The sequence below is a fragment of the Scyliorhinus canicula genome, chromosome 12, assembly GCF_902713615.1.
Source record: "Scyliorhinus canicula chromosome 12, sScyCan1.1, whole genome shotgun sequence".
In the NCBI taxonomy this organism is placed as follows: Eukaryota; Metazoa; Chordata; class Chondrichthyes; order Carcharhiniformes; family Scyliorhinidae; genus Scyliorhinus; species Scyliorhinus canicula.
In genome coordinates this window covers 97,620,083-97,646,345 of record NC_052157.1, presented here as the reverse complement: position 1 = coordinate 97,646,345, position 26,263 = coordinate 97,620,083, and the positions used below count along the sequence as shown (strand labels likewise).

Here is a 26,263-nt window from a genome sequence, read left to right as displayed (position 1 = left end):
GTCAGAATGAATACGTGGCTTGAGAGATGGTGCAGGAGGGAGGGGTTCAGATCTTTGGGACATTGGAACCGGTTCTGGGGGCAGTGGGACCATTACAAACTGGATGGTCTACACTGGGCAGGACTGGAACCAATGTCCTAGGGGGTGCTTTTGCTAACACTGTTGGGGAGGTTTTAAACTAATGTGTCAGGGGGATGGGAACCAGATTAGGAAGTTAGAGGTCAGTAAAGAAGCAGCAACTAACGGCAGTAAGGTACGAGATAATAAACTCAATGTGACTAGGGGGAAGAGTAGACAGGGAAGAGTTGATGAACGCAAAGGGACGAGTGGTCTGAGGTGCATTTGTTTTAATGCGAGAAGTGTAGCAGGTAAGGCATATACCTGGGAATATGATGTTATTGGTATTACTGAGAATTGGTTGAGGGAAGGGCAGGACTGGCAACTGAATATCCCAGGGTATAGATGCTTCAGGAGGGATAGAGAGGGAGGTAGAAGGGGTGGAGGGAGTGGCATTACTCTTCAGAGATGATATCACAGCTGTGATTAAGGAGGGCACGATGGAGGATTCGAGCACTCAGGCAATATGGGTGGAGCTAAGAAATAGGAAGGGTGCAGTAACATTGTTGGGACTTTACTACAGGCCTCCCAAAAGCGAGCATGAAGTAGAGGTACAAATATGCAGACAGATTATAGAAAAATGTCAGATGGTTGTGATGGGAGATTTTAACTTCCCCAACATTGAATGGGATTCGTGTAGTGTTGGATGTGTAGATGGAGCAGAGTTTGTAAGGAGCATCCAGGAGAGTTTTTTAGAGCAGTATGTAAGTAGTCCAACTCGGGAGGGGGCCATACTGGAACTGGTATTGGGGAATGATCCCGGCCAGGTGGTTGATGTTTCAGTCGGTGATTACTTTGGGAGTTTTAGAATACTCATGGACAAGGACAAGAGTGGTCCAAAAGGAAGAGTGCTAAATTGGGGAAAGGCAGAGTATAACAACATTCGGCAGGAGCTAGGGAATGTGGATTGGGAGCAGCTGTTTAAGGGTAAATCCACATTTGGAATGTGGGAGTCTTTTAAGGAAAGGTTGATTAGAGTGCAGGACAGACATGTCACTGTGAAAATGAGAGATAGAAATGGCAAGATTAGGGAACCATGGATGACGGGTGAAATTGTGAGACTAGCTAAGATGAAAAAGGAAGCATTCAGAAAATCGAGGCAACTCAAAACTGATGAAGCTTTGGAGGAATATCGGGAAAGTAGGACGAATCTCAAACGTGCAATAAAGAGGGCTAAAAGGGGTCATGAAATATCTTTGACTAACAGGGTTAAGGAAAATCCCAAAGCCTTTTATTCGTATATAAGGAGCAAGAGGGTAACTAGAGAAAGGATTGGCCCACTCAAAGATAAAAGAGGGAATTTATGCGTGGAGTCAGAGGAAATGAGTGAGATTCTTAATGAGTACTTTGCATTAGTATTCACCAATGAGAGGGACGTGACGGATGTTGATGCTAGGGATGGATGTTTAAATACTCTAGGTCATGTCGGCAGAAGGAAGGGGGAGGTTTTGGGTATTCTAAAAGGCATTAAGGTGGACAAGTCCCCAGGACCGGATGGGATCTATCCCAGGTTACTGAGGGAAGCGAGGGACGAAATAGCTGGGGCCTTAACAGATATCTTTGCAGCATCCTTGAGCACGGGTGAGGTCCCGGAGGACTGGAGAATTGCTAATGTTGTCCCTTTGTTTAAGAAGGGTAGCAGGGATTGGATTATAGACCTGTGAGCTTGATGTCAGTGGTAGGCAAACTATTGGAGAAGATACTGAGGGATAGGATCTATTCACATTTGGAAGAAAATAGACTTATCAGTGATAGGCAGCATGGTTTTGTGCACGGAAGGTCATGTCTTACAAATCTAATCGAATTCTTTGAGTAAGTGACAAAGTTAATTGATGAGGGAAGGGCTGTAGATGTCATATACATGGACTTCAGTAAGGCGTTTGATAAGGTTTCCCATGGCAGGTTGATGGAAAAAGTGAAGTCGCATGGGGTTCAGGGTGTACTAGTTAGATGGATAAAGAACTGGCTGGGCAACAGGAGACGGAGTGGTAGTGGAAGAGAGTGTCTCAAAATGGAGAAGGGTGACTAGTGGTGTTCCACAGGGATCTGTGCTCGGACCACTGTTGTTTGTGATATACATAAATGATCTGGACGAAGGTATACGTGGTCTGATGAGCAAGTTTGCAGATGATACTAAGATTGGTGGAGTTGCAGATAGCGAGGAGGACTGTCAGAGAATACAGCAAAATATAGATATATTAGAGAGTTGGGCAGAGAAATGGCAGATGGCATTCAATCCAGGCAAATGCGAGGTGATGCATTTTGGAAGATCTAATTCAAGAGCGGACTATATGGTCAATGGAAGAGTCCTGGGGAAAATTGATGTGCAGAGAGATCTGGGAGTTCAGGTCCATTATACCCTGAAGGTGGCAACGCAGGTCGATAGAGTTGTCAAGAAGGCATACAGCATGCTTGCCTTCATCGGACGGGGTATTGAGTACAAGAGTCGGCAGGTCATGTTACAGTTGCATTGGATTTTGGTTAAGCCACATTTTGAATACTGCGTGCAGTTCTGGTCGCCACATTACCAGAAGGATGTGGATGCTTTGGAGAGGGTGCAGAGGAGGTTCACCAGGATGTTGCCTGGTATGGAGGGTGCTAGCTATGAAGAAAGGTTGAGTAGATTAGGATTGTTTTCGTTGGAAAGACTGAGGTTGAGGGGGGACCTGAGTGAGGTCTACAAAATTATGAGAGGTATGGGCAGGGTGGATAGCAACAAGCTTTTTCCAAGAGTGGAGGTGTCAGTTACAAGGGGTCACGATTTCAAGGTGAGAGGGGAAAGGTTTAAGGGAGATGTACGTGGAAAGTTTTTTACGCAGAGGGTGGAGGGTACCTGGAACGCTTTACGAGCGGAGGTGGTAGAGGCGGGCACGATAGCATCATTTAAGATGCACCTGGACAGATATATGAATGGGCGGGGAACAGAGGGAATAGATCCTTGGAAAATAGGCAACAGGTTTAGATAAAGGATCTGGATCGGTGCAGGCTGGGAGGGCCGAAGGGCCTGTTCCTGTGCTGTAATTTTCTTTGTTCTTTGTTTTTTTTTACATAGAATTTAGAGTGCAGAAGGAGGCCATTCGGCCCATCGAGTCTGCACCGGCTCTTGGAAAGAGCACCCTACCCCCTACCCAAGGTCAACACCTCCACCCTATCCCCATAACTCAGTAACCCCACCCAACACTAAGGGCAATTTTGGACACTCTTATCATGGCCAATCCACCTAACCCGCACATCTTTGGACTGTGGGAGGAAACCGGAGCACCCGGAGGAAACCCACGCACACACGGGGAGGATGTGCAGACTCCGCACAGACAGAGACCCAAGCCGGAATCGAATCTGGGACCCTGGAGCTGTGAAGCGATTGTGCTATCCACAATGCTACCATGCTGCCCTATCCTCTATGCTGCCCTGTTCCTCTATCTCTCTGCTACTATTGGGGGGGGGGGGGGGGGGGGGTCTATAGAAAACTCCCAATGAAATGACTGCTCCTTTCTTGTTTCTGACTTCCACCCATACTGACTCAGTAGACAAACCCTCCTCAACTCCCTCCTTTTCTGCAGCTGTGGTGCACTCGCTAATTAACAGTGCCACTCCACCTCCTCTTTTACCTCCTTCCCTATTCTTCTGATAACATCTGAACTCCGGAACATCTAACAACCATTCTTGCCCCTGTGAAATCCATGTCTCCGTAATGGCCACAACATTGTAGTTTTAAGTACTGATCCATGCTCTAAGTTCATCTCCCTTATTCCTGATCCTCCTTGCATTGAAACAGACACACTTTAATCCATTTCACTGAGTGCAACTTTGCCCTATCAACTGTCTATCCTTCCTCACAGACTTGCTGAATACTATTTATTCCTGTTCAACAGATACCCTATCTTCTGACCCATAGCTCTGATTCCCATCCCCTTGCCAAACGAGTTTGAACCCTCCCAAAGAGCTCTAGCAAATGTCCCACCCAGGATATTGGTGCCCCTCCAGTTTAGGTGCAATCCGCCCTTCATGTACAGGTCCCACCTTCCCCAGAAGATATCCCAATGATCCACATATTTGAAGTCTCTGCGGTGCTGGAGTTTGGTGTACTTCCCGTGGGTGTACTTCCCGCAGGTATAGTCAGCGGGGACAAGGGTGGTATCCCTCACCACCCACATCCTACAGGAGGAGCATGCAACTGCTCTTGAGCTAAGACTCTTTTGTGTATCTATATATGTGTTGTGTGTGTGTGTCTTAACTGTGATAAATGTGTTATGGGCCAGGGTTTAGAGAACCCCAAAGTGTATCATGGAGTTCACCTGACCCACCTCTCTCTCCGCTCTTTAATGAATTCCCACCTCTCTCTCCGTTCTTTAAGAAACTCCCACCCTCTCTCCGCTCCTTACTGAACTCCCGCCGTTCTCTGTGCTCCTTACTGAACACCCGCCTCTCTCTCCGCTCTTTCATGAACTCCCGGCTCTCTCTCCGCTCCTCACTGAACTCCCGCCTCTCTCACCGCTCTTTACTGAAAAGAAAGAAAAGAAAATTACAACACAGGAACAGGCCCTTCGGCCCTCCAAGCCTGCGCCAATCTAGATCCTTTATCTAAACCTGTCTCCCATTTTCCAAGGTCTACTTCCCTCTGTTCCCACCCATTCATATACCTGTCTAGATGCTTCTTAAATGATGCTATCGTGCCCGCCTCTACCACCTCCGCTGGTAAAGCGTTCCAGGCACCCACCACCCTCTACGTAAAAAACTTTCCACGCACATCTCCCTTACACTTTCCCCCTCTCACCTTGAAACCGTGACCCCTTGTAACTGACACCCCCACCCTTGGGAAAATCTTGTTGCTGTCCACCCTGTCCATACCTCTCATAAATTTGTAGACCTCAATTAGGTCCCCCCTCAACCTCCGTCTTTCCAACGATAACAATCCTAATCTACTGAACCTTTCTTCACCCTCCATACCAGGCAACATCCTGGTGAACCTCCTCTGCACCCTCTCCAAGGCATCCACATCCTTCTGGTAATGTGGCGACCAGAATTGCACGCAGTATTCCAAATGTGGCTGAACCAAAGTCCTATACAACTGTAACATGACCTGCCAACTCTTGTACTCAATACCCCGTCCGATGAAGGCAAGCATGCTGCATGCCTTCTTGACCACTCTATCAACCTGCGTTGCCACCTTCAGGGTATATAAGAACATAAGAACTAGGAGCAGGAGTAGGCCATCTGGCCCCTCGAGCCTGCTCCGCCATTCAATGAGATCATGGCTGATCTTTTGTGGACTCAGCTCCACTTTCCGGCCCGAACACCATAACCCTTAATCCCTTTATTCTTCAAAAAACTATCTATCTTTACCTTAAAAACATGTAATGAAGGAGCCTCAACTGCTTTACTGGGCAAGGAATTCCATAGATTCACAACCATTTGGGTGAAGAAGTTCCTCCTAAACTCAGTCCTAAATCTACTTCCCCTTATTTTGAGGCTATGTTCTGCTTTCACCCGCCAGTAGAAACAACCTGCCCGCATCTATCCTGTCTATTCCCTTCATAATTTTAAATGTTTCTATAAGATCCCCCCATATCCTTCTAAATTCCAACGAGTACAGTCCCAGTCAACTCAACCTCTCCTCATAATCCAACCCCTTCAGCTCTGGGATTAACCTAGTGAATCTCCTCTGCACACCCTCCAGTGCCAGTACGTCCTTTCTCAAGTAAGGAGACCAAAACTGAACACAATACTCCAGGTGTGGCCTCACTAACACCTTATACAATTGCAACATAACCTCCCTAGTCTTAAACTCCATCCCTCTAGCAATGAATGACAAAATTCCATTTGCCTTCTTAATCACCTGTTGCACCTGTAAACCAACCTTCTGTGATTCATGCACTAGCACACCCAGGTCTCTCTGCACAGCGGCATGCTTTAATATTTTATCGTTTAAATAATAATCCCTTTTGCTGTTATTCCTACCAAAATGGATAACCTCACATTTGTCAACATTGTATTCCATCTGCCAGACCCTAGCCCATTCACTTAACCTATCCAAATCCCTCTGCAGACTTCCAGTATCCTCTGCACTTTTCGCTTTACCACTCATCTTAGTGTCATCTGCAAACTTGGACACATTGCCCTTGATCCCCAACTCCAAATCATCTATGTAAATTGTGAACAATTGTGGGCCCAACACGGATCCCTGAGGGACACCACTAGCTACTGATTGCCAACCAGAGAAACACCCATTAATCCCCACTCTTTGCTTTCTATTAATTAACCAATCCTCTATCCATGCTACTACTTTACCCTTAATGCCATGCATCTTTATCTTATGCAGCAACCTTTTGTGCGGCACCTTGTCAAAGGCTTTCTGGAAATCCAGATATACCACATTCATCGGCTCCCCGTTATCTACTGCACTGGTAATGTCCTCAAAAAATTCCACTAAATTAGTTACGCATGACCTGCCCTTTATGAACTCATGCTGCGTCTGCCCAATGGGACAATTTCTATCCAGATGCCTCGCTATTTCTTCCTTGATGATAGATTCCAGCATCTTCCCTACTACCGAAGTTAAGCTCACTGGCCTATAATTTCCTGCTTTCTGCCTACCTCCTTTTTTAAACAGTGATGTCACGTTTGCTAATTTCCAATCCACCGGGACCACCCCAGAGTCTAGTGAATTTCGGTAAATTATCACTAGTGCATCTGCAATTTCCCTAGCCATCTCTTTTAGCACTCTGGGATGCATTCCATCAGGGCCAGGAGACTTGTCTACCTTTAGACCCATTAGCTTGCCCATCACTCCCTCCTTAGTGATAACAATCCTCTCAAGGTCCTCACCTGTCATAGCCTCATTTCTATCAGTCGCTGGCATGTTATTTGTGTCTTCCACTGTGAAGACCGACCCAAAAAACCTGTTCAGTTCCTCAGCCATTTCCTCATGTCCCATTATTAAAACTCCCTTCACATTCTCTAAAGGACCAATATTTACCTTAGCCACTCTTTTTTGTTTTATATATTTGTAAAAACTTTTACTGTCTGTTTTTATATTCTGAGCAAGTTTACTCTCATACTCTATCTTACTCTTCTTTATAGCTTTTTTAGTAGCTTTCTGTTGCCCCCTAAAGATTTCCCAGTCCTCTAATCTCCCAGCAATCTTTGCCACTTTATATGCTTTTTCCTTCAATTTGATACTCTCCCATATTTCCTTAGATATCCACGGTCGATTTTCCCTCTTTCTACCGTCCTTCCTTTTTGTTGGTATAAACCTTTGCTGAGCACTGTGAAAAATCGCTTGGAAGGTTCTCCACTGTTCCTCAACTGTTCCACCATAAAGTCTTAGCTCCCAGTTTACCTTAGCTAATTCTTCTCTCATCCCCTTGTAATCTCCTTTGTTTAAACAAAAACACTAGTATTTGATTTTACTTTCTCACCCTCCATCTGTATTTTAAATTCCACCATATTGTGATCGCTCCTTCCGAGAGGATCCCTAACTATGAGATCATGAATCAATCCTGTCTCGTTACACAGGACAAGATCTAGGACCGCTTGTTCCCTCGTAGGTTCCATTACATACTGTTCTAGGAAACTATCGCGGATACATTCTATAAACTCCTCCTCAAGGTTGCCTTGACCGACCTGGTTAAACCAATCGACATGTAGATTAAAATCCCCCATGATAACTGCTGTACCATTTCTACATGCATCAGTTATTTCTTTGTTTATTGCGTGCCCCACCATAACGTTACTATTTGGTGGCCGATAGACTACTCATCAGTGACTTTTTCGCCTTACTATTCCTGATTTCCACCCAAATGGATTCAACCTTATCCTCCATAGCACCGATGTCATCCCTTACTATTGCCCGGATGTCATCCTTAAATAACAGAGCAACACCACCTCCCTTACCATCCACTCTGTCCTTCCAAATAGTTTGATACCCTCGGATATTTAACTCCGAGTTGTGACCATCCTTTAACCATGTTTCAGTAATGGCCACTAAATCATAGTCATTTACGATGATTTGTGGCATCAACTCATTTACTTTATTCCGAATACTACGAGCATTCGGGTAAAGTACACTTATGTTGGTTTTTTTACCTCCTGTTTTGAATCTTAACATCTCCAGTTTCCCTTTTGTTATTACTGGGCCTATTCACTGAGCTCCCCTCAGTCACTGTACCTTGTACTGTCGCCCTTTTAGATTTTTGACTATGTCTTCTCTGCCTTGCACTTTTCCCCTTACTTCCTTTTGCTTCTGTCCCTGTTTTACTACCTTCCAACTTCCTGCATCAGTTCCCATCCCCCTGCCACATTAGTTTAAACCCTCCCCAACAGCTCTAGAAAACAATATCTAGGTCAGATAGGATGAATGCGTGGCTCGAGAGATGGTGCAAGAGGGAGGGATTCAAATTCCTAGGACATCGGTTCCAGTCCTGCCCAGGTGCAGACCGTCCGGTTTGTACTGGTCCCACCTCCCCCAGAACCGGTCCCAATGCCCCAGGAATTTGAATCCCTCCGTCTTGCACCATCTCTCGAGCCACGCTTTCATCCTATCTATCCTGACATTCCTACTCTGACTAGCTCGTGGCACTGGTAGCAATCCTGAGATTACTACCTTTGAGGTCCTACTTTTTAGTTTAACTCCTAACTCCCTGAATTCCGCTTGTAGGACCTCATCCCGTTTTTTTACCTATATCGTTGGTGCCTATGTGCACCACGACAGCTGGCTGTTCACCCCCCCCCCCCCCCAGAATGTCCTGCCGCCGCTCCGAGACATCCTTGACCCTTGCACCAGCGAGGCAACATACCATCCTGGAGTCTCGATTGCGTCCACAGAACCGCCTATCTATTCCCCTTACGATCGAGTCCCCTATCACTATAGCCCTGTCATTTTTCTTCCTGCCCTGCTGTGCACCTGACCCATGAACCTGGCCTCTGCTGCCTTCCCCTGGTGAGCCATCTCCCTCAACAGTATCCAAAGCGGTATATCTGTTTTGCAGGGAGATGACCGCAGGGGACACCTGCACTGCCTTCCTACTCTTGCTCTTTCTTTTGGTCACCCATTTTCTATCTCCCTCATTAATTTTCACCTGCGGTGTGACCAACTCGCTAAACGTGCTATCCACGACCTCCTCAGCATCGCGGATGCTCCAAAGTGAGTCCATCAGCAGCTCCAGAGCCGTCAAGCGGTCTAACAGGGGCTGCAACTGAACACACTTCTTGCATGTGAAAGAGCCAGGGACAGTGAACGTGTCCCTGAGCTCCCACATCAGGTACAATGGACCTGAACTCCCAGATCTCTCTGCACATCAATTTTCCCCAAGATCCTTCCATTGACCATATAGTCCGCTCTTGAATTTGATCTTCCAAAATGCATCACCTCGCATTAGCCTGGATTGAACTCCATCTGCCATTTCTCTGCCCAACTCTCCAATCTATCTATATTTTGTTGTATTCTCTGACAGTCCTCCTCGCTATCTGCAACTCCACCAATCTTAGTATCATCTGCAAACTTGCTCATCAGACCACCTATACCTTCCTCCAGGTCATTTATGTAGATCACAAACAACAGTGGTCCGAGCACGGATCCCTGTGGAATACCACTAGTCACCCTTCTCCATTTTGAGACACTCCCTTTCGCTACCACTCCCTGTCTCATGTTGCCCAGCCAGTTCTTTATCCATCTAGCTAGTACACCCTGAACCCCATACGACTTCACTTTTTCCATCAACCTGCCATGGGAAACCTTATCAAACGCCTTACTAAAGTCCATGTATACGACATCTACAGCCCTTCCCTCATCAATTAACTTCGTCACTTCCTCAAAGAATTCTATTAGGTTTGTAAGACATGACCTTCCCTGCACAAAACCATGCTGCCTATCACTGATAAGTCTATTTTCTTCCAGATGTGAATAGATCCTATCCCTCAGTATCTTCTCCAACAGTTTGCCTACCACTGACATCAAGCTCACAGGTCTATACTTCCCTGGATTATCCCTGCTACCCGTCTTAAACAAAGGGACAACATTAGCAATTCTCCAGTCCTCCGGGACCTCACCCGTGCTCAAGGATGCTACAAAGATATCTGTTAAGGCCCCAGCTATTTCGACCCTCGCTTCCATCAGTAACCTGGGATAGATCCCATCAGGTCCTGGGGACTTGTCCACCTCAATGTCTTTTTGAATACCCGAAACTTCCCCCTTCCGTATGACAACTTGACCGAGAGTATTTAAACATCCATCCCTAGCCTCAACATCCGTCTTGTCCCTCTCCTTTGTGAATACCGATGCAAAGTACTCATTAAGAATCTCACCCATTTCCTGAGTCCACGCATAAATTCCCTCCTTTGTCTTTGAGTGGGCCAATCCTTTCTCTAGTTACCCTCTTGCTCCTTATATACGAATAAAATGCTTTGGGATTTTCCTTAACCCTGTTAGCCAAAGATATTTCATGACCCCTTTTAGCCCTCTTTATTGCGCGTTTGAGATTCGTCCTACTTTCCCGATATTCCTCCAAAGCTTCATCAGTTTTGAGTTGCCTTGATCCTCTCCAGCCTTCACTGAACTCCTTACTGAACTGCCGCCTCTCTCTCCGCTCCTTACTGAACTGCCGCCTCTCTCTCCCGCCTTTCTCTCTGCTCTTTAATGAACTCCGACCATTCTCTCCGCTCTTTAATGAACTCCCGCCTCTCTCTCCGCTCTTTAATGAACTCCTACCATTCTCTCCGCTCTTTAATGAACTCACGCCTCACCCTCCGCTCCTGACTGAACTCTCGCCTCTCTCTTCCGCCTTTCCTTCCGCTCCATACTGATCTCCCGCGTCTGTCTCCGCCCTCTTTAATGAACTCCTACCATTCTCTCCGCTCCTTACTGAACTCCCGCCTCTCTCTTTCACTTTTCTCTCCGCTCCTTACTGAACTCCCGCCTCTCTCTTCCGCCTTTCTCTCCGCTCTTTAGTAAACTCCCGCCTTTCTCTCCACTCCTTACTGAACTCCCACCTCTCCGCTCCTTACTGACCTCACGCCTCTCTCTCCAGGCTCTCTGTCCGCGCTAATTAATGAACACCCGCCTTTCGCTCCACTCCTTACTGAACTCCCGCGCCTCTCTCCACTCCTTACTGACTCCCGCCTCTCTCCACTCCTTTCTGATTCCCGCCTCTCTGCTCCTTACTGATCTCCCGCCTCTCTCTCTGCTCCTCACTGAACTCCCGGCTGTCTCTCTGGTCCTTACTGAACTCCCGCGCCTCTCTCCACTCCTTTCTGATTCCCGCCTCTCTCTCTGCTCCATACTGATCTCCCGCCTCTCTCTCCACTCCTTAATGAACCTCTGCCTCCGCCCTCTTTGATGAACTCCCGACTCTCTCTCCGCCCTCTTTAATGAACTCCCACCTCTCTAACTGCTCCTTACTGAATTCCTGCCTCTCTCTCCGCTCTTTAATAAACTACCGCCCCTATCTCCGCTGCTTACTGAACTGCCTCCTCTCCCTCCCCTCCTCACTGAACTCCCGACTCTCTCCGCCCTCTTTAATGAACTCCCACCAATCTCTCCGCTCTTTAATGAACTGCCGCCTTTCCCTCCGCCCCTCACTGAACTCCCGCCTCTCTCTCCCGCCTCTTTCTCCGCTCTTTAATGAACACGCGCCTCTCTCCGCTCCTTACTGAACTCCCGCCTCTCTCTCCGCCGTCTTTATTGCACTCCCGCTTCTCTCTCAGTTCCTTACTGAACTCCCGCCTCTCTCTCCGCCGTCTTTATTGCACTCCCGCTTCTCTCTCAGTTCCTTACTGAACTCCCGCCTCTCTCTCTGCTACTTATTGAACTCCCGCCTCTCTCTCCGCTACTTATTGAACTCCCGCCTCTCTCTCCGCTACTTATTGAACTCCCGCCTCTCTCTCCGCTACTTACTGAACTCCCGACTCTCTCTCCGCTACTTACTGAACTCCCGACTCTCTCTCTGCTACTTACTGAACTCCCGCCTCTCCGCTCTTTAATAAACTCCCACCCTCTCTCCGCTCCTTACTGAACACCTGCCTCTGGCTCCGCTCCTTACTGAACTCCCGCCTTCACTCCGCGCTCTTTAATGAACCCCCGACTCTCTCTCCCGCCTTTCTCTCCACTCTTTAATGAACTCCCACCATTCTCTCCGCTCCTTACTGAACTCCCACCTCTTCGCTCCTTACTGACCTCGCGCCTCTCTCTCCGCTCCTTACTGAACTCCTGGCTCTCTCTCCGCTCCTTACTGACTCCTGCCTCACTCCACTCGTTTACTGAACTCCCGCCTCTCTCTCCGCTCCTTACTGACTCCCGCCTCTCTCCACTCCTTTCTGATTCCCGCCTCTCTCTCCGCTCCTTACTGAACCCCCGCCTCTCTCTCTGCTCCTGACTGAACTCCTGCCCTCTCTCCACTCCTTAATGAACCTCTGCCTCCGCCCTCTTTAATGAACTCCCGACTCTCTCTGCGCCCTCTTTAATGAACTCCCGCCTCTCTCTGCTCCTTACTGAACTCTCGCCTCTTTCTCTGCTCCTTACCGATCTCCCGCCTCTCTATCCGCTCTTTAATGAACTCCCTTCTTTCGCTCCACTCCTTACTGAACTCCCGCCTCACTCTCCGCTCCTTACTGAACCCCCACCTCTCTCTCTGCTCCTTACTGAACTCCCGCCTCTCTGTCCGCTCCTTATTAAACTCCCGCCTCTCTCTCCACCGTCATTATTGAACTCCCGCCTCTCTCTCCATTCCTTACTGAACTCCCGCCTCTCTCTCCGCTTCTTACTGAACTCCCGCCTCTCTCTCCGCTCCTTACTGAACTCCCGCCTCTCTCTCCTCTCCTTACTGAACTCCCGCCTCTCTCTCCGCTCCTTATTAAACTCCCGCCTCTCTCTCCACCGTCATTATTGAACTCCCGCCTCTCTCTCCATTCCTTACTGAACTCCCGCCTCTCTCTCCGCTCCTTACTGAACTCCCGCCTCTCTCTCCGCTCCTTACTGAACTCCCGCCTCTCTCTCCGCTCCTTACTGAACTCACGCCCCTCTCTCCGCTCCTTACTGAACTCCCGCCTCTCTTTCCGTGCTCTTTAATGAACTCCCGCCTCTCTCTCCGTGCTCTTCAATGAACACCCGCCTCTCTCTCCGCTCTTCAATGAACACCCGCCTCTCACTCCGCTCTTTAATGAACTCCCGCCTCTCTCTCCGCTCTTTAATAAACTCCCACCTCTCTCCGCTCCTTACTGAACTCCCGCCTCTCTCTCTGCTCCTTACTGAACACCCGCCTCTTTTTCCGTGCTCTTTAATGAACCCCCGACACTCTCTCCCGCCTTTCTCTCCACTCTTTAATTAACTCCCGCCTTTCTCTCCGCTCCTTACTGAACTCCCACCTCTCCGCTCCTTACTGACCTCACGCCTCTCTCTCCAGGCTCTCTGTCCGCGCTAATTAATGAACACCCGCCTTTCGCTCCACTCCTTACTGAACTCCCGCGCCTCTCTCCACTCCTTACTGACTCCCGCCTCTCTCCACTCCTTTCTGATTCCCGCCTCTCTGCTCCTTACTGATCTCCCGCCTCCCTCTCTGCTCCTCACTGAACTCCCGGCTGTCTCTCCGGTCCTTACTGAACTCCCGCGCCTATCTCCACTCCTTTCTGATTCCCGCCTCACTCTCCGCTCCTTACTGAACCCCACCTCTCTCTCTGCTCCTTACTGATCTCCCGCCTCACTCTCCACTCCTTAATGAACCTCTGCCTCCGCCCTCTTTGATGAACTCCCGACTCTCTCTCCGCCCTCTTTAATGAACTCCCACCTCTCTAACTGCTCCTTACTGAATTCCCGCCTCTCTCTCCGCTCTTTAATAAACTACCGCCCCTATCTCCGCTGCTTACTGACCTGCCGCCTCTCCCTCCCCTCCTTACTGAACTCCCACCTCTTCGCTCCTTACTGACCTCGCGCCTCTCTCTCCGCTCCTTACTGAACTTCTGGCTCTCTCTCCGCTTCTGACTGACTCCCGCCTCTCTCTCTGCTCCTTACTGAACTCCCGCCTCTCTCTCCGCTCCTTACTGACTCCCGCCTCTCTCCACTCGTTTACTGAACTCCCGCCTCTCTCTCCGCTCCTTACTGACTCCCGCCTCTCTCCACTCCTTTCTGATTCCCGCCTCTCTCTCCGCTCCTTACTGAACCCCCGCCTCTCTCTCTGCTCCTGATTGAACTCCTGCCCTCTCTCCACTCCTTAATGAACCTCTGCCTCCGCCCTCTTTAATGAACTCCCGACTCTCTCTGCGCCCTCTTTAATGAACTCCCGCCTCTCTCTACTCCTTACTGAACTCTCGCCTCTGTCTCTGCTCCTTACCGATCTCCCGCCTCTCTATCCGCTCTTTAATGAACTCCCTTCTTTCGCTCCAATCCTTACTGAACTCCTGCCTCACTCTCCGCTCCTTACTGAACCCCCGCCTCTCTCTCTGCTCCTTACTGAACTCCCGCCTCTCTCTCCACTCCTTAATAAACCTCTGCCTCCGCCCTCTTTAATGAACTCCCGGCTCTCTCTCTGCGCTCTTTAATTAACTCCCGCCTCTCTCTGCTCCTTACTGAACTCCCGCCTCTCTCTCTCTGCTCCTTACTGAACTCCCGCCCCTCTCTCCGCTCTTTAATAAACTCCCGTCCCTATCTCTGCTGCTTACTGAACTGCCGCCTCTCTCTCCGCTCCTTACTGGACTCCCGCATCTCTGCTCTTTAATGAACTCCCACCAATCTCTCCGCTCTTTAATGAACTCCTGCCTCTCTCTCCGCTCCTTACTGAATTCCCGCCTCTATCTCCCGCCTTTCTCTCTGCTCTTTAATGAACTCACGCCTCTCCCTCCACTCCTTACTGAACTCCCGCCTCTCTCTTCCGCCTTTCCCTCCGCTGCTTACTGAACTCCCGCCTCTGCCTCCGCCCTCTTTAATGAACTCCCGGCTCTCTCTCTGCGCTCTTTAATTAACTCCCGCCTCTCTCTGCTCCTTATTGAACTCCCGCCTCTCTCTCTCTGCTCCTTACTGAACTCCCGCCCCTCTCTCCGCTCTTTAATAAACTCCCGCCCCTATCTCCGCTGCTTACTGAACTGCCGCCTCTCTCTCCGCTCCTTACTGGACTCCCGCATCTCTGCTCTTTAATGAACTCCCACCAATCTCTCCGCTCTTTAATGAACTCCCGCCTCTCCCTCCACACCTTACTGAACTCCCGCCTCTCTCTTCCGCCTTTCCCTCCGCTGCTTACTGAACTCCCGCCTCTGTCTCCGCCCTCTTTAATGAACTCCCACCATTCTCTCCGCTCCTTACTGAACTCCCGCCTCTCTTTCACCTTTCTCTCCGCTCTTTTCTGAACTCCCGCCTCTCTCTCCGCTCTTTAATTAATTCCCGCCCTCTCTCCCTCCTTTCTCTCTGCTCTTTAATAAACTCCCGCCTCTGTCTCCGCTCCTGACTGAACTCCCGCCTCTGTCTCCGCTCCTTATTGAACTCCCGTCCGTCTCTCCACTCCTTTCTGAACTCCCTCCCCTCTCTCCACTCCTTACTGAACTCCCGCCTCTGTCTCAGCCCTCTTTAATGAACTCCCGCCTCTCTCTCCGCTCTATAATGAACTTCCGCAACTCTCTCCGCTCCTTACTGATCTCCCGCCTCCATCTCCGCTCCTTATTGAACTCCCGCCTCTCTCTCCACCGTCTTTATTGCACTCCCACTTCCCTCTCAGCTCCTTACTGAACTCCCGCCTCTCTCTCCGTGTTCTTTGCTGAACTCCCGCCTCTCTCTCCGCTCTTTAATGAACTCCCGCCTCTCTCTCCGCTCTTTAATAAACTCCCGCCTCTCTCTCCGCTCTTTAATGATCTCCAGCCTCTGTCTCCGCTCCTTACTGAACTCCCGACTCTCTCTCCGCTACTTACTGAACTCCCGCGCCTCTCTCCGCGCTCTTTACTGAACTCCCGCCTCACTCTCCGCTCCTTACTGAACCCCCGCCTCTCTCTCTCTGCTCCTTACTGAACCCCCGCCTCTCTCTCCACTCCTTAATAAACCTCTGCCTCCGCCCTCTTTAATGAACTCCCGGCTCTCTCTCTGCGCTCTTTAATTAACTCCCGCCTCTCTCTCTGCTCCTTACTGAACTCCCGACTCTCTCTCCGCTACTTACTGAACTCCCGCGCCTCTCTCCGCGCTCTTTAATGAACTCCCGCCTCTCTCTCCGCTCCTTACTGAACCCCCGCCTCTCTCTCCACTCCTTAATGAACCTCTGCCTCCGCCCTCTTTAACGAACTCCTCCCTCTCTCTCCATGCTCTTTAACGAACTCCCGCCTCTCTCTCCGCTGCGTAATGAACTTCTGCAACTCTCTCCGCTCTTTAATGAAATCCCGCCTTTCAGCTCCTTACTGACCTCGCGCCTCTCTCTCCGCTCCTTACTGAACTCCTGGCTCTCTGTCAGTTGTTAATGAACACCCGCCTTTCGCTCCACTCCTTACTGAACTCCCGCCTCTCTCTCCGCTCCTTACTGACTCCCGCCTCACTCCACTCCTTTCTGATTCCCACCTCTCTCTCCACTCCTTACTGATTTCCCGCCTCTCTCTGCTCCTTACTGAACTGCCGCCTCACTCTCCGCTCCTTACTGAACCCCCGCCTCTCTCTCTCTGCTCTTTAATGAACTCCCGACTCTCTCCTGCCTTTCTCTCCGCTCTTTAATGAACCCTTGCCTCTCTCCACTCCTTACTGAACTCCCGCCTTCTCTCAGCGCTCTTTAATGAACTCCCGCCTCTCTCTTCCGCCTCTCTCTCCACTCCTTAATGAACCCCTGCCTCTCCTGCCTTTCTATCCGCTCCTTACTGAATTCCCGCCTCTCTCTCCACTCTCTTTAATGAACACCCGCCTCTCTCCGCTCTCTTTAATAAACTCCCGCCTCTCTCTCCGCTCCTTAATGAACTCCCGCCTCTGTCACCGTGCTCTTTAATAAACTCACGCCTCTCTCTCCGCTCTTTAATAAACTTCAGCCACTCTCTCCGCTCCTTACTGAACTCCCGTCTCTCTTTCCGCTCCTTACTGAACTCCCGCCTCTCTCTCCGCTCCTTACTGAACTCCCGCCTCTCTCTCCGCTCCTTATTGAACTCCCGCCTCTCACTCCGCTCCTTATTGAACTCCCGCCTGTTTCTCCGCTCTTTAATGAACTCGCGCCTCTCTCTCCGCCGTCTTTATTGCACACCCTCTTCTCTCTACGCTCCCTACTGAACTCCCGCCTCTCTCCCCGTGTTCTTTAATGAACTCCCGCCTCTCTCTCTGCTCCTTACTGAATTCCGGCTTCTCCCTCCGCTCCTTACTGAACTCCCGCCTCTGTCTCCGCCCTCTTTAATGAACTCCCACCATTGTCTCCGCTCCTTACTGAACTCCCGCATCTCTCTTCCGCCTTTCTCTCCACTCTTTAATAAACTACTGCCTTTCTCTCCGCCCTTTACTGAACTCCCGCCTCTCTCTCCGCTCCTTACTGAACTCCCGCCTCTCTCTTCCGCCTTTCTCTCCGCTCTTTAATAAACTTCGGCCACTCTCACCGCTCCTTACTGAACTCCCGTCTCTCTTTCTGCTCCTTACTGAACTCCCGCCTCTCTCTCCGCTCCTTATTGAACTCCCGCCTCTCTCTCCGCTCCTTATTGAACTCCCGCCTGTTTCTCCGCTCTTTAATGAACTCGCGCCTCTCTCTCCGCCATCTTTATTGCACACCCGCTTCTCTCTACGATCCTTACTGAACTCCCGCCTCTCTCCCCGTGTTCTTTAATGAACTCCCGCCTCTCTCTCTGCTCCTTACTGAATTCCGGCTTATCCCTCCGCTCCTTACTGAACTCCCGCCTCTGTCTCCGCCCTCTTTAATGAACTCCCACCATTGTCTCCGCTCCTTACTGAACTCCCGCCTCTCTCTCCGCTCTTTAATAAACTACTGCCTTTCTCTCCGCCCTTTACTGAACTCCCGCCTCTCTCTCTGCTCCTTACTGAACTCCCGCCTCTCTCTCCGCTCTTTAATAAACTCCCGCCTTTCTCTCCGCTCCTTACTGAACTCCCGCCTTTCTCTCCGCTCCTTACTGACCTCGCGCCTCTCTCTCCGCTCCTTACTGAACTCCTGGCTCTCTGTCCGCTCTCTTTAATGAACACCCGCCTTTTGCTCCACTCCTTACTGAACTCCCGCCTCACTCTCCGCTCCTTACTGAACTCCCGCCTCACCCTCCGCTCTTACTGAACCCCCGCCTCTCTCTCTGCTCCTTACTGATCTACCGCCTCGCTCTCCACTCCTTAATGAACCTCTGCCTCGGCCCTCTTTAATGAACTCCCGCCTCTCTCTCTGCTCCTTACTGAACTCCCGCCTGTCTCTCTGCTCCTTACTGAACTCGTGGCTCTCCTCCGCTCTCTTTAATGAACTCCCGCCCCTCTCTCTGCTCCTTACAGAACTGCCGCCTCTCTCTCCGCTCTTTAATAAACTCCCGTCCCAATCTCTGCTGCTTACTGAACTGCCGCCTCTCTCTCCGCTCCTTACTGGACTCCCGCATCTCTGCTCTTTAATGAACTCCCACCAATCTCTCCGCTCTTTAATGAACTCCTGCCTCTCTCTCCGCTCCTTACTGAATTCCCGCCTCTATCTCCCGCCTTTCTCTCTGCTCTTTAATGAACTCACGCCTCTCCCTCCACTCCTTACTGAACTCCCGCCTCTCTCTTCCGCCTTTCCCTCCGCTGCTTACTGAACTCCCGCCTCTGTCTCCGCCCTCTTTAATGAACTCCCACCATTCTCTCCGCTCTACTGAACTCCCGCCTCTCTTTCACCTTTCTCTCCGCTCTTTTCTGAACTCCCGCCTCTCTCTCCGCTCTTTAATTAATTCCCACCCTCTCTCCCTCCTTTCTCTCTGCTCTTTAATAAACTCCCGCCTCTGTCTCCGCTCCTTACTGAACTCCCGCCTCTGTCTCCGCTCCTTATTGAACTCCCGTCCGTCTCTCCACTCCTTTCTGAACTCCCTCCCCTCTCTCCACTCCTTACTGAACTCCCGCCTCTGTCTCAGCCCTCTTTAATGAACTCCCGCCTCTCTCTCCGCTCTGTAATGAACTTCCGCAACTCTCTCCACTCCTTACTGATCTCCCGCCTCCCTCTCCGCTCCTTATTGAACTCCCGCCTCTCTCCACCGTCTTTATTGCACTCCCACTTCTCTCTCAGCTCCTTACTGAACTCCCGCCTCTCTCTCCGTGTTCTTTGCTGAACTCCCGCCTCTCTCTCCGCTCTTTAATGAACTCCCGCCTCTCTCTCCGCTCTTTAATAAACTCCCGCCTCTCTCTCCGCTCTTTAATGAACTCCCGACTCTCTCTCCGCTCCTTACTGAACTCCCGACTCTCTCTCCGCTACTTACTGAACTCCCGCCTCTCTCTCCGCTCCTCACTGAACTTCCGCCTCTCGCTCTGCACTGTTTAATGAAGACCCGCCTCTCTCCGCGCTCTTTAATGAACTCCCGCCTCTCTCACCACTCTTTATTGAACTCCCGTCTTTCTCTACGCTCTTTAATGAATTCCCGCCTCTCTCTCCGCTCCTTACTGAGCTCTCACCACTTTCCCGCCTTTCTCTCTGCTCTTTAATGAACACCCGCCTCTCTCTCCCGTCTTTCTCTCCGCTCTTTAATGAACTCCTGCCTTTCTCTCTGCTCCTTACTGAATTCCCGCCTCTCTCTCCGCTGTTTAATGAACTCCCGCCTTTCTCCCTGCTCTTCAATGATCTCCCGTTTTTCTCTCCGCTCCTTACTGACCTGCAGCCTTTCTCTCCACTCTTCAATGAGCTCACGCCTCTCTCCGCTCTTTATTGAACTCCCGCCTCTCTCTCCACTCTTTATTGAACTCCCACCTCTCTGTCCGCTCCTTACTGAACTCCAGCCTCTCTGTCCACTCCGTAGAGAATTTCTGCATCTCTCTCGGTCCTTACTGAATTCCCGCCCCCCTCTCCAGCATCAATGGTGCCGTGGTGGAGATGGTTGACAGCTTCAAATTCCCGGGTGTGCACATCACCAACAGTATCCTGGTCCATCTACTTCGACGCTACCACCAAGAAAGCACAACAGTGCCTATACTTCCTCAGGAAACTAAGGAAATTCGGCATGTCCGCATTGACTCTTACCAATTTTTACAGATGCACCATAGAAAACATCCCATCTGGCGACATCACAGCCTGGTATGGCAACTGCTCATCCCAAGACCATAATAAACTACAGAGAGTCGTAAACATTGCCCAGTCCATCACGCAAAGCCGCTTCCCATCCATTGACTCTGTCTACATCTCCTGCTGCCTTGGGAAAGCGGGCAGCATAATCAAAGACCTCTCCCACCCGGCTTACTCACTCTTCCAACTTCTTCCATCAGGCAGGAGATACAAAATTCTGCGAACACGCAAGTTTGAAAACAGCTTCTTCCCTACTGTTACCTGACACCTTATGACCCTCTTTTGGACTGATCTGATCTCTCCACACATTGTATTTATCGTATGTCTGATATTTCTTCATGTGTAGAATGGTTTGCCTGATATGTGCACAGAAGAATACTTTTCATGGTACTCTGTACACATGACAATAAATCAAATCCAAAGATGTGCAGGTGAGGTGGATTGACCATGCTAAATTGCCCCCTAGGGTGAGGTTACAGAGTGGGGGATTGGGCCCAGGTAGGGTGGTCGTTTGAAGTGACAGTGCAGACACGATGGGTCGAATGGTCTCTTTCGACTCTACAGGGATTCAGTGATTGTCTTCTCTGATTCTAAATGCTGATGGGAGAAGCTGTCTCAGAATCAATCGATGAACTCATTTTCCAGGCTACATTTGCCAGCCTCTTTGTTATACATCCAGAGCACGGGGTTAGATCCAGAGGAAATGTCCTTCTGCACCGTCCTCATCAAACACTCCCAAAACAGGTACAGCACGGGGTTAGACACCGAGTAAAACTCCCTCTACACTGTTCCCATCAAACACTCCCAGGACAGGTACATCACAGGGTAACTCAGTAAACCTCCCTCTAAATTGTCCCTATCAAACATTCCCAGGAAGGGTACACGAGGTTAGATACAGTGTCCCCATCAAACACTCCAAGGAAAGGTACAGTACGGATTCAGCCTCATCATTGGATGCTAAGGGTTGGAATTTGTTTTGCTTGTCTTTTCTCAGGGAGACAGAGTAAATCTTTCCGAGGACGTTATTCCCATATTGCCGCGGTGATGAATGGAAATATACTGCTGGTTGCTGGGGGATACAGCGGTCGACCAATGGGTGATCTCGTAGCCTACAAGGTTCCAATATTTGTGTCTCAGGTGCTGGTGCAAAATGTAAGTACAGATTGCCTGTTTGGTAGAATATCACATCCGCCATGTGAGCATGGCTTAAGCGACTGGGGGGACCAGCGAGTCACGAAGGACTGTGGTGAACCACAAAGTTGAGAGGAAAAGTGGACTCGGGAGGAAATGTTGCACCTTGTAGAAACCTCAGAGGATACTGAAAATGAGATGGGGTGGAGGATGCACTGACACACACTCCTTGTAGCTGGCATAGGTCTGAGACTGTTAAAACTGATCTCTACACTGGCGAAACCCGAAAAAGACACAGCTTGGTGTCAGCTGGGAGTTGCGCTTCTCATCTCCGGGTCTCAGATGGCATGTCAGACAGGGCCCTTCCATTTGGGATGGGGTGACCGACACGCCTCCCTCCTGGCCCCCGGCCCAGTCTAGGGCGGGGTGTCAGACGGTCGCCTCTGACTGGATGGGCTGCCGGACACTCCATCCCCCATTTAAGATTGGGTGTCAGATATGGTCCTCTCCATCTGGGGTGGGGTGACAGACATGGCTCCCCCTTCCTACCCTCACCCCCCCCATCGCTGTCTAGGGCGGGGGTTTCAGACAAGGCTCTACTTCTGGGACATTGGCTAGGTCTGACTCCTGTCTGGACAATGGCTAAGTCTGGCTCCTGTCTGGGACGATGACTCGGTCTGGCTCCTGTCTGGGACGATGACTCGGTCTGGCTCCTGTCTGGGATGATGGCCCAGTCTGGCTCCTGTCTGGGACGATGGCCCAGTCCGGCTCCTGTCTAGGACGATGGCCCAGTCTGGCTCCTGTCTAGGACGATGGCCCAGTCTGGCTCCTGTCTAGGATGATGGCCCAGTCTGGCTCCTGTCTGGGACGATGGCCGTCTGGCTTCTTTCTGGGATATCAGACATAGGAGCAAAATTAGGCCATTCAGCCCATCGAGTCTGCTCCACCATTCAGTCATGACTGATATGTTTCTCATCCCAATTTTCCTGCCTTCTCCCCATAACCCCTGATCCCTTTATTAATGAAGATCTCTGATTTAAAAACACCCAATGATTTGTCCTGCACAGCCTTCTGCGGCAAAGAGTTCCACAGGTTCACCGCCCTCTGGCTGGGAGCCCCGAACTACTCACAATACTCCAAATGGGGTCTGACCAGAGCCTTATACAGCCTCAGAAGTACATCCCTGATCTTGTATTCTAGCCCTCTCGACATGAATGCCAACATTGCATTTGCCTTCCTTACTGCTGACTGAACCTGCACGTTAACCTTAAGAGGATTTTGAACTAGGACTCCTAAGTCCCTTTATACTTCTGATTTCCAAAGCCTTTTCCCATTTAGAAAATAGTCTCTGCCTTTATTCTTCCTACCAAAATGCATAACAACGAAAAGAACAACGAAAAGAACAAAGAAAAGTACAGCACAGGAACAGGCTTTTGGCCCTCCACGCCTGCGCCAACCATGTTGCCCATCTAACCTAAAATGTTCTACACTTCCGGGGTCCGTATCCCTCTATTCCCATTCTATTCATGTATTTGTCAAGACGCGCCTTAAAAGTCACCAATGCACCTGCTTCCATCACCTCCTCTGGCAGAGAGTTCCAGGCACCCACTACCCTCTGTGAAAAAACTTCCCTTGCACATCTCGAAAATTTGCCCCTCGCACCTGATGTCTCCTAGTAATTGACTCTTCAACACTGGGAAAAATCTTCTGACTATCCACTCTGTCCATCCCCCTCAAAATTTTAGAACATAGAACAACCAGTGCAGGAAGGAGGCCATTCGGCCCATCGAGTCTGCACCGACCCACTTAAGACCTCACTTCCACCCTATCCCCGTAACCCAATAACCCCTCCTAACCTTTTTTGATCACTAAGGGAAATTTAGCATGGCCAACCCACCTAACCTGCACGTCTTTGGACTGTGGGAGGAAACCGGAGCACCCGGAGGAAACTCACGCAGACACTGGGAGAGCGTGCAGACTTTGCACAGACACTGACCCAGCGGGGAGTCGAACTTGGGACCCAAGCACTGTGAAGCCACAGTGCTGTCCACTTGTACTACCGTGCTGTAGACGTCTATGAGGTCGCCCCTCAACTTACATCATTCCAGTGAGAACAGTTTATTCAACCTCTCCTCAAAGCTAATGCCCTCCATACCAGGCAACATCCTGGTAAACCTCTTCTGTAACCTCTCCATAAGCCTCCAAATCCTTCTGGTAGTGTGTTGACGAGAATTGAACACTATCTTCGAAGTGCAGCCTAAAAAAGGTTCTACACAGCTGCAAGATGACTTGTCAATTTTTATACACAATGCCCTGGCTGATGAAGGCAAGCATGCCATGTGTCTTATTAACTATCTTTTCTACCTATACTGCCACTTTCAGTGTCCTGTAGACCTGTACACCCAGATCTCTTTGCCCGTCAATATTCTCAAGGGCTCTGCACTTTCTCACATTGTATTCCATCTGCCACTTTGCCCACTCTCTTAGCCTGTCCACCTTCTTCTCCAGCCCCCTTGCGTCTTCAATACTACCTGGCCCTCTACAGATCTTTGTCCCACCTGCAAACTTAGCAACAGTGCCTTCAGTTCCTTCTTCCAGATCATTAATGTATATTGTGAAATGTTGTGGTCCCAGCAGCGACACTCCTGAGGCACACTACTAGTCACCAGCTACCATCCTGAGAAAGACCCCTTTAGCCGCACTCTCTGCCTCCTGCCAGTCAGCCAATCCTCTATCCATGCCAGGATTTTACCCGTAACACCTCTGAACCTATTTAACAGTCTCCTATGCGGTACCTTGTCAAAGGCCTTCTGGAAATCAAAATAAATCTCGTTCACTGGTTCTCTTTTGTCTAACTTTCTTGTTACTTCCTCAAAGAACTCTAACAGATATGTCAGACATGACCTCCCTTTGACAAAGCCGTGCTGACTCAGTCCTATTTTACCATGCACTTCCAAGTACTCTGCGATCTCATCTTTAATAACAGACTCTAAAATCTTACCAAGACCGAAGTCAGGCTAACGGGCCTATAATTTCCCGCTTTCTGCCTCCCTCCCTTCTTAAACAGTGGTGTTACATTAGCCACTTTCCAGTCCTCTGGGACCCTTCCTGCCTCCAGTGATTCCTGAAGGATCACCACCAATGCCTCCACAATTTCCTCAGCTACCTCTTTTAGGACCCTGGGGTTTAGTCCATCCGGTTCAGATCACTTATCTACCTTCAGACCTTTCAGTTTCCCCAGAACCTCCTCCTTCGTGATGGTCACTGCACTCACCTCTGCCCCTTGATTCTCCTGGAGCTCTGGTATCCCACTGGTGTCTTCCACCGTGAAGACTGATGCAAAGTAACTATTCATCTGCCATTCTTTGTTTCCTATTATTACTTCTCCAGCCACGGTTTCCAGTGGTCCAATGTCTATTTTTGCCTTTCTCTTACCTTTTATATATTGAAAGAATCTCTTCCTATCTTCTTTTATATTACTAACTAACTTTCACTTGTTATGGGCCAGGGTTTAGAGAACTCCAAAGTATATCATGGAGATCACCTGACTCACGACTTTTACTAGATTGTGGTATGGGGAGCACACAGCCCACTCTGCAGGTGTGGTACAGCAGAAATCAAAGTATTTTTTAATGCAAAACAATGTTTATTCTATGAACTCAGTTAATTTTTTAAAAACATACAATGGACATCTTAGCAACCATCAATTCAAATTCAACCCCCAAAGAATACAACACTAAGTAATCCATAAACTTTCCTTTTAACATCCAAAAGTCAAAAACCCTTAATAGAGGCACAGTAGTTGGGCAGCACGGTAGCATTGTGGATAGCCCAATCGCTTCACAGCTCCAGGGTCCCAGGTTCGATTCCGGCTTGGGTCACTGTCTGTGTGGAGTCTGCACATCCTCCCCGTGTGTGTGTGGGTTTCCTCCAGGTGCTCTGGTTTCCTCCCACAGTCCAAAGATGTGCAGGTTAGGTGGATTGGCCATGGTAAATTGCCCTTAGTGTCCAAAATTGCCCTTCGTGTTGGGTGGGGTTACTGGGTTATGGGGATAGGGTGGAGGTGTTGACCTTGGGTAGGATGCTCTTTCCAAGAGCCGGTGCAGACTCGATGGGCCGAATGGCCTCCTCCTGCACTGTAAATTCTATGTAAACAAAATCAGGTTTAATTTCTCTACCGAGAGCAGTTATTACTCTGAATTCACCAAATGATCTAGATATAGTCTTTGGATGGCAGAGGGAATGACATTACACCTTCTGTGGCTGGCTGCAGCTCCAACACTAAAATGAAACTAAAAAACACAGACACACCCAAACTTGTCCTCAAAGCGAAACTAAAAAACGGAGCCAGAGCTCAGCTCCACCCACACTCTGACATCACTGCAGCCACTTGAGCAGACAAACATTTCTTGAAGTGCCATTCCCATGACACACTCGTATTTCATCTACTCTCCCCTTATTGCTTTTTTAGCTGTCCTTTGCTCGCTTTTAAATGATTCCCAAACCTCTGGCTTCCCACTAATCCTTGCCACTTTGTATGCTTTTTCTTTTGCTTTTATGCTGCCCTTGACTTCCCTCGTCAAACATGGATTACTTGTCCTGCCCTTAACACGTTTCCTCCTCCTTGGGATGAATTTCTGCTGTGCCTCCCGAAGAACCCGCAAAAACTCCTGCCATTGCTGTTCCACTGTCTTCCCTGCTGGGCTCCTTTTCCAATCAACTCTGGCCAGCCCCTCCCTCATGTCTTTGTAGTTACCCTCATTTAATTGTAATACCGTTACATCTGACTCCAGCTTCTCCCCCTCAAACTGCAGGGTAAATTCTATCATATTGTGGTCACTGCTCCCTAAGGGTTCCTTCAC

General features: G+C 49.6%; 1 protein-coding gene across 1 annotated transcript in view; it reads left to right on the top strand.

The window, feature by feature from the left end:
• Positions 1-26,263, top strand: part of megf8 (multiple EGF-like-domains 8) — a 165,183-nt gene that overhangs the window by 23,909 nt on the left and 115,011 nt on the right. The window contains exon 4 of the mRNA XM_038813080.1: positions 21,265-21,500. Coding sequence (XP_038669008.1) covers positions 21,265-21,500 — 236 coding nt within the window. The remainder of the gene's footprint in view (positions 1-21,264; positions 21,501-26,263) is intronic.